The sequence below is a fragment of the Balaenoptera physalus genome (assembly GCF_965194825.1).
Source record: "Balaenoptera physalus genome assembly, chromosome: 13".
Classification (NCBI taxonomy): domain Eukaryota; kingdom Metazoa; phylum Chordata; class Mammalia; order Artiodactyla; family Balaenopteridae; genus Balaenoptera; species Balaenoptera physalus.
The window spans coordinates 3657233-3668191 of NC_138892.1; the positions used below are offsets into that span (position 1 = coordinate 3657233).

The 10959-nt window shown below is 48.9% G+C and overlaps 1 protein-coding gene and 1 pseudogene across 6 annotated transcripts in view; both read right to left on the reverse strand.

Moving 5' to 3' along the window:
• The window catches only part of TRMU (tRNA mitochondrial 2-thiouridylase), a 27506-nt gene extending 19265 nt beyond the window's left edge, over positions 1–8241 (reverse strand). For 3 of the 5 annotated variants that reach the window (XM_082422215.1, XM_082422218.1, XM_082422214.1), the window contains exons 1-3: positions 8087–8241; positions 4545–4710; positions 3734–3840 (exon numbers count right to left, since the gene is read on the reverse strand). In XM_082422215.1, coding sequence (XP_082278341.1) covers positions 3734–3840; positions 4545–4710; positions 8087–8168 — 355 coding nt within the window. In that variant the 5' untranslated portion in view covers positions 8169–8241. Of the gene's footprint in view, positions 1–2370; positions 2507–3733; positions 3847–4544; positions 4711–8086 lie in introns of those variants that run through there. The other 2 variants (XM_082422216.1, XM_082422217.1) reach the window with 2 other exon arrangements.
• Positions 2666–3725, reverse strand: LOC309641279 (ornithine decarboxylase pseudogene; annotated as a pseudogene). The gene has a single exon. The product of its transcript is annotated as an ornithine decarboxylase pseudogene (transcript).
• Positions 8242–10959: the final 2718 nt, after the last annotated feature.

The window sequence follows — 10959 nt, forward strand, 5'->3', positions numbered from 1 at the left end:
AGCAGTCAGACGCCAGGTCTCACACCAGGCAGTCTGCGCAGATTACCTGCCCCACTCCTAAACACCCAGATCCCAGGGAATAGAGGCACACCTGAAATTCCATTAAATAAGCAGCCTTTAAGTCTCTAAATTGATATAATCTTGCTACAAGATTTCACTGTATCTCTAAGAGTCTTTCTAAAGTTAATATCTATCCACTCATTCTAGCTTAAGGAAAAATTCAGATATGCACACAAAGATTTAAGTACAAAAAGCTAATTTCAGTGTTTCTTATACTAAGGAAAAACTGAAAACAACCAAAACGTTCAACACCAGGAGAATATGAAGTAAATTCAAGTGCCATTGCCATAATAACAGTGCCACTTACACAGAATTTTTAATGGGAAAATGCTTATGATATTGCTCAGTAGGAAAAAAAGTTTATGACTCTACTTTTTTTAATGTACAGAAAAAAATGAAGACAAATATCAGAAAGTCTTTTCCTTTGATTCTGGGAGATGAAATTATAGGTGACACTTTCCCTTATCTTTTTTACTCTTCTGAGTTTTAAATTTTCTTTAATAAATACATATTATTTTTATAACAGTGAAGGACCATCCAGCATAGTCAATTTCTTCTTGCCACATAATGCAAAAAAGTGAAAGAACCTACCAAGGCACATATTAATCCATAACCTTTGCACTGTGTGAAAATTTCAGACATTTTGTATTGCAAGAGACTTTTTCCAGGAAGGTGCAGCAAAACTGATTCAGTACTTAACCAACCAAAGTAGCTCAGTGTAAAACAAAAGACACAGTAAGAATTAACTGCTGCATATTAACTACTTGAAAAAGCACATTTAGGAACACATTATTAAATCTTGATTGATTTTCTAACAGAGAAAAAAAAAACTCTATTTCCTTAAAGAACCACCAGTTACACTGCAAAAATGCAGGATTCTTTGTGAGAAGCCCTAAGATTTCAGAAGTCTAGGTTTCGAGTATTTTTATTCTGTGTTGTACTGTTCACACAGTAAATTCAGACTCAGAAACATTTACTGCAGAAATTCTTCCAAAGCATCCCTAATAGATGGCCACCTAGGGGCTCCCTGAAAAGCTAAGGTGACAAGGAGCTTCAAGCTCTACAAAGGCAAGCATCATTCCCCGTGAAGGGCTGTTTGTGCCTCCCCGGAGTGAAATCTTTCTCCTGCGCACCCCAGCTCTGCCCTCTGGGGTCCCACGCTAGAATGTGATCCTGAGTCACACGCCTGCGTGCCGCTATGATGGCCCCAAAGTATCGTCAGATGGAGTATTTCCCACACTCTCAAAATCAAAACCAACTCACGCTCCATGAGCCTGTCACTCTTTTTCCCGAGTAAACTGGAACTAAATGCAGCCACTAGACGTAGGCTGCCCAGTGTGGACCCCAGCGGACCCCTCCCCCTTCCTCGGATGTCCTGACCACAAGGCAAACTTGGGCTGCACTGGCTTTGATGCCAGACTGCAGGCTCACAGTCAGCTTGAGGCCCCTCGAGGTCCTAGATCGACTCCCAATCCTGTACCAGGAGATTTAATTACTGAGCCTAGGTAGCAAACTTTGCATTTATCTCTTACTCAATTTCATGTTATTGGTGTTAGCCAGCATTCAAATTTGTTAGGACTTCAATTCGTAGTTCTCATAGGCGTTTTTAGTAAAAAATAACCTAACTCCATGAACCGACTTTTCATCATTGTCGTCTCAGTGGCAGGTCACTTGCACATCGGGTTGGCAAGCTGACTCTGTCCCCTTTTAAGTCATTACAAAGTGCTGACAGGACAGAGTGGCCAGTGGTCCTGTGACCCCACTGGGCCACTGGCACACAGCATGTCTTGGCACATGGCCAGATGTGGCAGGGTGAGCTGCAATGGGCCAGAACAACGTGAAAGACCAGCATCCAGAACTCCAGAAGCTTATTATGGTGGCCCTGACAGCAGGGGACAAGAAAAAGAACCTGAATTCACAAGAGCACAGCAACAGATACCACGAGGAGCCTAAGTAAGCAGGTCAGCAGCAGGGGGTTCAACAAACAGGAATGGGGATGTCCCACCAGGCAGACAGGAATGAGAAGGCAGAACGCTGGGAACAGACAAAATCTGCAGGAAAGCTGTCAGTGGCAGCAGGACCTTGAGCAGAAACGGGCTTTCAGAACACGAGACAAAGCAGAATCCTGCTTTTAAAGCAAGAGAAAAGGTCTCAGTAGGACCAGCAAAAAGGATGACTAATAAGAAACTAAATGTCGAGTTTCTTAAGCTCTGAATTAGGGCTCCTGAAACTTCCGCTAAATATAACCACATCTGGAACTGAGCTGCTTTGAGCAAAGCCGAAGCTGCAGGCAGGGTCTGGGGGCCTCACCTTTCAACTCTCGCCAGTGATCCAACACTTCTTTCCTCAGGGTTTTCTGAGGTTGGTTCTCCTGAAATCCACTGTGCTGGTCCTTACAGCTGTGCGGTCCGTGACAAAGACGCACTCTCTTCTCCCGGGGATCCTATCATTTGTGCATCGCCAGAGAGTTCTTTCTTATCCAGTGAAATACAAAATAATATTGTTTTCACTGCTTCCTTTCCTTCTGCAAGATGAAACTGCTTACAAGGTTTGACTTCTGGCTTTCTCTGAAAATCTTATGATATTCTCCTTTTTTAATTTCAAGATATTTTATTATTATTTTAAACAGCTCACAACACTAAGCTTCTGGTCCATTCTGCCTGCCACTGCACAAGCTACAAACATTTGCTCAGCAGTCAAGAGGCACTCTTTAGTAGCATGTTTGAGAAGTGAATAAAAATCCATCTAGAACAAATATTCCAATAGTTTCCATAGGAACACAGATAAGTGTGACCCCATCTCCCGGGCTTCCACATTGCCGCATCTGTGCCAAGCCTACTCACACAGAAATCTCAAACCTCGCAGAAACTAAGTTAAATGGTCCCCCCAAACCCTGAATTCAAGCTAAACTCACAGTTAACAGCTACGAGAATGGTGTCTACACATCAATACAAGTTGCAGCACAGGCTGCTGGGTGACCTTCATTCTACTCTCCCAAGCACACGACACAGGCACAGTGCCAACATCCTGCTCCTCTAATTTGTGTAGGAAGCTGTGGTTCTGGATTTGCTGCATCAGTTGCCACGTGGGCCCTGACATCACACAGCAGATGGTCAGCCTCTGGAATCCACTGGAAGTGGAAGCAGCAGTGACATGTTCAAAGAACATCCAATCTCCCACACGCACCTTGGGCAAGTTACGGCGCTCAACAATGCGATCGAGGTCATCATCGGTTGGTCTCCAGATGCTGGATGGATAATACTTCCCCCATCTGCTTTGGGGCTCTTCTGCAGAAGGGGCTTCATGTGTGCACGGTGAAAGATCCATATACTCCATCATTCACGTAATACATAAAAGTCTGTTCACTCGACTCATCTTCATCATCAGAGCCTGTCTGTTCCTCTATTGTGAGTTTTTTTTGCAATGATATTAACTGTGAGCTTGAAAGCTGATGCAACATAGTATCCGCCTGGCTCAGCTATGATTCTCACTCTGGAGTCTAATGGAAAATACTTGTCCAAGGCTGGGTTGATCTCTTCAAATTTAAGCTTTACATCCTCAGATCCAGAAAAGTCACCACCAATATCAAACAGATACATGTTGAAACCAACCTCAGCTCCCGGAAATCTTATGATTTTTAAAAAGACAAATGAAGATAATCCAAATTACTTACCAAGATTATCCACAGCGTAATTAAAAAAACAACTGAATTTGATATGCTTGTTGCAGACTATGTCAGGATTGGGAGTTCTTCCTTTTTCATATTCATTTAAAAAATCACTGGAATAAAAGGAAAAGACTTTTCATTTCTAAGTGTGAGACACTCTATGGAAAAATAAATCAGCTAAATTACCTGCTTAATTTAGAGTTTCTCCCTGTCTTACCAAAACTATAATTTTCTGCAAAACAGAAGAGCTTCAGTATAGAGCCATTTTCAATATTTTCATCAAATATGTTTAAAGACAGCTGTACTTTCCATCTGAACCTACACTCACCAGGCACCAGGTCCCATCGCACCGTTTCCCAAAATAAGACCCAAAGGACCCCCTCCATCAGAATCACCTGAAGCGCCTGCTCAAGTGCAGGTTCCAGGGCCCCATCCCAGACCCAGGTCCAGGTATCTGTTTAAGCAGCACCCCAGCTGATTCTTCAGCCTGACATCTACTGCCCAGTAGATTTGTCCTCAGGGACCAGTCACAGCCAGCCTTCCATGGGAGACCTCAGCCTTAGCTCCCTTATACTAATTTAGCAGAGACATTAAAGAGACTTCTGGCAGGTAGCACAGTAACAGGAATAAGAGCTAGGGGGTGCTCTGGGATGCAAGCCTGGCCTCTAACACAGACTCCCTGAGGGCGGCTGAGGCCTCCCGCACACAGTCTTCAGCACCGCTGGCAAAACAAAAAGTGCTGGCTGCACGCCACTGGCCCGGCTGACTACGGCAGCCCTGCCCTCAGGAAGCCTTCTGCGTCGGGAACTGCACCCACCTGAACACATCGTTCCAGTACTCCTTCACGTAGGACACTTGATGGAAGGGGATGTCTAGGATTTGGCAAACTCTGTAAGCATCTTCGCAGTCTTTGTCAGCCGTGCAAACTCCATGCTCATCCAGCGAGTCCCAGTTCTTCATAAACACCCCTGTCACCTGGTAACCTGGGGGAGGGGCGAAGGACAAATTAAAGAGAGTATATGAAATCAACCCTGGGTGGAAAAAGCAGCGACTCCTGAGCTCTCCTGGGCCTCTGTGCACTGGTGCCTGGCAGTCCCCCCCTTTGCCACATGGCCTTCTGTGCTCTGACTACATCTTAGTGCAAACTGTTCCTGACTCTCCGACTGATGCTCCCACCCTGACCCTCCCCCTGCACTTTGTAAAGGCTTCCATCATCACAACACGCTGTGGGGCTGTACTGATTGCCTGCGTCCCCAAGGTGTGAACAAGACGCCATTTTTTCCTCTTCATGCTCCCACGCACAATGCCAAGCACATAGAGAGGCGCAGCCAACGTGTGACTGAATGAAAGAAGAGCAGAAATTCAGCACAATCTTTCGAAACAAATAAAATCCACCGTTCAGTTATCAGAAAAGTAAACTCATTTCAAAAGTTATTTCCAATTACCAACTAAGAATTAGATTCTAAGTCATCAGACATAAAGACATTTAAAATTTTGGCTACTTTATTGTAAGGGCTGTACTATCTGTATATTTTGAGACCGTTTTCTCCCTTTTCAGTCGCTTACAAAGTACACAACCAAATATTGGAAAGACCAACTTTAGGACTACATAGGTGTCTACCACATATGAGAAATCTGTTTTTTGGGTAGGCTCAATGTAATGAAAGACAGGGCATTTGACCGTAAAAGGTTTAATACAGTACTCCAAAGAACAGAGATTCAGTGACACAGCTTCGCCAAACACTAAAAGGTCACATTAGCAAGACCACCCCCCCATCCCAGCAGGTCATAGGCCCTCCCTCCTCTGCTTCTCTTATAGTGCACACCACACTAGGTGCCAGTAGCTCCCGTCCACGCTCCCTGTAGCTCACTAAAACATGGAGCTGTGTCTCATACACCCACGTGTCCCAGCGCCCAGCAGTGCCCAGCAGAGAACAAGAGCTTAACCAGAACAAATACACAACTCCACATCCAGAACTTTAAAAATCCCCTCTTCTACAGCCTGATGTGCCTGCTCATCTTTCTCCTGGAGATGTGACCCACTTACACGGGCACAGGCTCTGGCACTCCAGGAGGGGACCATAGCACCTTACCAGTCCTTAACTTTCCAGGAGGCACGTGACAGAACACGCACGTCCAACAAGACTGGGAAAAACCCCGATGCCGAGTGGAGAGGACCAGGCTTTTTCTCTGCTACGTCCATCAGCTTCTCCCACGGAGCAGCAAAACCCAAGGAAGCTGGAATACGAAGCTGTACAGTCTGGATTCTGGGAAGGAGAGCTTACCTTCCTGAAGTAGTAAAATAACATATCTAGTCTCTCCAGGGCCACCTGCCACATCTCCCCAAACATGTCACAGCCCTGTCAGAACCCTTCAAGAGCTCTGCACTGCTACCCAACACAGTCGAAAGCCCCTAACAGAACATATTGCATAACCAGGGCTCAACCTACCTCTCCACCCCCCTCTCCTTCTGATAGGGACAGAGTAAAGGGACAAAGTAGATAATTAATAGTTAGTCCCACTAGGGGATTGTAAGTAAAGAAGAAAGTATGGGAGACCCCTGTACGTTAATGATCACTCAAGAAAGCAGGTTTGCTTAACCATAAAACCAAGCAGGCTTGCTTAGCAACAAAACCATGCAACAGAAGCATGAGACATGCCCCCAAACAATAAAACAATGCTGGCATGAGACCCACGTCCTGCCCAGTGAGCTCAGCAAGTTAATGATTCCTAGGACACGCTACTCTGTGTACTCAAAACAAAAATATAAGGAAAGGGTGACATTATACTGAAAACTGAGAAGATTTACCATTTTTAGGATACGTTACTGCCTTTTTGTTCATTCTCATTGTGCCATGACAGTCCTGGCTTGACCATGGAGGGACAAGAAAACTCCTCCACCCAATGTGGAGGAGCTGAAGATGGAAGACTGACGTCTACTCAAGAATGAGGAAGAAGGTGGTCTTTTCCCCCTCCCCACTTCTCCTCTGATTTTAAAACTGTAACCCACTAAGTTCTCAGGGCACAGCACCCTCTCGCCCACCTGCCTGTAAGCCTCACAAGCGTCCTATTCTAATACATCCCTTATCTATCACTTTGCCTCTCGCTGAATTCTCTCCGCGCTGAGACATAAAGAACCGGAGCTCCTCGGAACCGCCCCCGCCCCCAAACGCCACCTCACGCTCTCACTTCCACCTCCCTCTGGCCAGAGCCGGCTCCTGCTGCTGACTCTGCCAGAAGTGCTTTCCTCCTCCCGGATCTTTGCTTAGTGAAATCCTACTCCTCCTTCAAGTCTTGCAACCATGGATTTGAGGAGTCTAGGTCTCCCATCTTCCAGGTTGGCACCTCCTCAACTAAAAAGCCTTCCTCTGCTCCAAACTCGAACTTTCGGTTTGTTTAGCCTCACTTTGCGTTGGACACATAAACCTGGGTTCGACAAGTCTCAGCTCAAACACTACCACCTCTGTGATTCTTTGATGCCCCCTTTCTCGCAATTATATATGCCTACAGTTTGCCTAGACTGCTATTTAACTCTTTTTATTGCACCTTTCATAACAGCTACAGTTACTCATAATATGAACTAATAACCACTACTGTTTTCTGAGTGCCTAATATGTGCTGGGCACTGGGGTTAAGTCTCCGTATGAATTATGTTATCTAATACTTCCAGTAACCCTGGGAGGTAGGTGTTCTCTCCACTTCACAGACAGGGAGCGCTTAAATCACTCGTCCCAGGTCAGGAACCTTGCACTCACTCTGCATTGAAAGTGCCTAACCACGAAAGGCGGCTCACAGCAGAGGGTCCACAAGTGTCACTAGGGGTACGAGGCCTGACAGTGAGAGAGGGCCACACAGACGGAGAAGTCAGACGGGCAATTCATCTCAGCTCCCGACCCGGGGCACCCGTTAGTCGCCTGAAGAAACACAAGCGCTTTTGCGCAAAAGTTTGTCATCCACGGAACCAAGACCACAGACGCGATTTAACAAGCAGACCGCCCGTCGGTACTTGTCGCACACGTTGCCTGACGGCCATGTCGTGTGTCGTAAGGACAAGCACCACCACGGAGGCTGCTGTGCCCGCAGAGGTCAGGGCTCCCCAGGCTAAGTGCGGACGCCGCCGCCATCGCCCCGGGCGCAGGGCCTCGGAACCAGGGAGAAACGCGGCCCCAGGAAGTCGGAGACACCCCCCACTTCACTGCGTCGGTAACGGGGGGCCCGACTGCTCCCCAGCAGTCGGGGCTGCGGTCGCGCGCTCTCCGACCCCCAGGCACAGGGTGAGGGGCCGGGGCGCCGCACGACCGGGGGGGACTCTCCGAGAAGGGGCCGCTCAGGGGCGGTCTGGGCCCTCGGCCGCCTCACCTCTCCGCCTCAGCAGCAGCGCGGCCACAGCGCTGTCCACCCCGCCCGACACGGCGCACACAACGTGCCGCGCCCCCTGCATCGCGCGCGGCCACCTTTCCTCGCCGCCGCCGCCGCCGAGTCCACGTCGCGCCGGAAGTCCCGCCCCCTCGGCGGCGCTCCCGCAGAAGAGGCCCGGCGGGAAGCATGTTCTCGGCGTCCTGAGTTCCGCCTGGCCCGCCGCTCCCCGGCTTCAGTTCGCGAGTCCGGCTCTCCGCCCACGCCCCCTGCCAGCCAGGCCGTCAGCTTCCCTCTTGGCGCGCGCAGTTGCGCGAGACGCTCGGAGTTTGTTGCGTTAGTGTGTGTGTGTCGTGTGTGGCTTAGGCGGGCGCCCTGTGAACAGGCTGGTAAACGAAAGAAGGATGTGAGGTCGCCCCGAGGGCGTGATGTCGAGCTGGGTTCTTCTGGAAGCGGGCGCAGGCCTTACCTTAACTAAGCAGGAAGAGAAGACTAGCAGGCGGAGGGCCCGGACCTGTACGAAGGCCCTGGGCCTGGGGACGGGGTGTGGGGCCAGACCAGGCGGGAGCAGGGGCGACACGATCACAGTTCCGTTCCTAGGAAGATGTTCGTGGCTGCGCTGCGGATCTGAGCTGAGAGCCTGGTTGGGAGGCCGTGACAGCAGCCATCTTGTTATGGAATAGGGGGACCCGCTGCTCTCCGCTTACAGTATCAGTACTCACAAATGGTAGACAGGAAAGCTGCCTTTAATCAGAATGCGGGCAGTCTGGGGAGATGGGGGACTCAGCGTCCCCAAGAAACCACCTCCAAAGATTCTGCTCGGCCATGAGAGTTTTCAAAGGGAAACAGAGAAGTAATCTCAGTTAATCATTGAGAAGTGGGGGGTGGGGGGAGGTGGGGAGCGGTTAGAGTCATCATCTTCCTCTGGATGTTATCTTGTTCACACAGTTTGGTCACACGGTTTATTCAGGAGATTACTGAAAGGGAAGCTGAGGAAGAGATCTGGTCATGTTAATTACTTATTCTTCATTTCTACTTCTTTGATTTACGGAAAGAACTGGTAAGCTAGGCAAGGTATTGTGTGATTAAGAAAAGATTTGAGGGCCTTCCGTGATAGCGCAGTGGTTAAGAGTCCAAATTGCCTGCCAGTGCAGGGGACCCGGGTTCAAGCCCTGGTCTGGGAATATCCCACATGCCGCGGAGCAACTAAGCTTGTGCGCCACAACTACTGAGCCCATGTGCCTAGAGCCTGTGCTCCGCAACAAGAGAAGCCACCGCAATGAGAAGCACGCGCACTGCAACGAAAGAGTGGCCCCCTCACCGCAACTAGAGAAAGCCCACGCGCAGCAACGAAGAACCAACACAACCAAAAATTTAAAAAAAAAAAATTTGAGAGGTGTGCTTGGGCCAGAGATGAGTAGAGCATGGGGGTGCCTGGTTTAAAAGTTAGTTACAATATAGCTTTGCTAAAGGGACAGGAAAAGGGGCTTCCTGCTGAGGGCAGTTTCCTGTAAAGAGCCACTTACAGTCTGGGAAGGAAATGGTGGCAACAGAGAGATGCGTATTTGGAGGTAAATCTACAGCCCTTGCTGGTGGAATGGACGTGGGGGATGAGAAAGAGGGCGGAGGACTTGATGATTGTGTCTCGTGGCATGTTTCCTGAGGATGAAGGGGCCTGCCAGGTCAGCCTCAGTGTGTGAGGTGCATTGGGGCCATCGGACTGGAGATGCAGCTGTTCCTGAAGGAACAAGCGAGCCTGAGGGTGTGGGTGGGGATGGGGGCCTGGCACAGGGTGGCAGGGGGCTGATTTGGGGTGATAGAACCTGGAAATATTTTCTGGGCCTAACAGAAGAGTGTGGGAAGGGAAGAGCGTGTAAATGAAAGCAAAGGAAGAGGCCCAGATGGGACACCTAGACAGAGCAGAGCTGGCTGGAGGTCCAGTGACTGACGGGGCGAGTGGCCGGGAGAGCAGGGAACTGGCGGTCAGTGCGCAGTACCAAGGCCAGGAGTGCCACAGGACTCAGGGGACTGTGAGATTTGGTTTGATGCCAGCGGCTACAGCCCACATGTGCAAAACACAGGCACTCTGTAAATCAGTGACTCTTAGCTTTTTCTACTTCCACCCACAGTTCCATTTTACAGGGTGGCCCAGTGTACACACCAGCCTATACACACACGAGTGTAAGAAAGAACGGTTCTCAAAACAGCTCTTATCCTTGAAACGTGCCATGTACCTATTATTTTTCTTGTTTTAAAACTGCTGCTGCTGTTCACTAAATTGATTTCAGGTAGGATTTGAACCACGGTTTGAAAAAAGCAGGAGAGGAAAGGCACTACAAATGCAGATGGTTTTTTCAGTCTAGCCAATAACACACGCACCAAAGCTTGGCGTTAAAATCACATTAATTTCTTAACAGTTTCTTGATAAGTTAACAGTGGACAGAAATGTCTAAATGTGGATAATTATTAGGCAAGTCATTTTCTTGAGAACAGGAATAGTTTTAAGAGTCTTGAGTGAATTGAGGAAGGCCCCAAGTCCCCATTTATGAGACGAGAAGCAGGAACTGCCAACTGGAGCAGACAGGATGAGCTCCCTGGTTGGAGGGAAGGACACAGGGCCCCTGTGGGGACACAGAAGAAGGTATCGGGGAAACATCCAACAAGGGGCGCGATCCCATCTTGCATTTCCCGGAAGCGATGAGTAAACCCAGTATCTGGATGCCTGGCCTTCAGTGGATTTAAGGGTGAGCACTTAGTCGAGGTTGTAGAGTGGCCCAGCTGATGTCACTGGACTTTGGGCTCAGTCTGGGGGACCCCACCTTGCCCGGGGGCAGTTTGGTGCAGGGTTGGGGCAGAGTCCGGTTTCCTGACCAGCA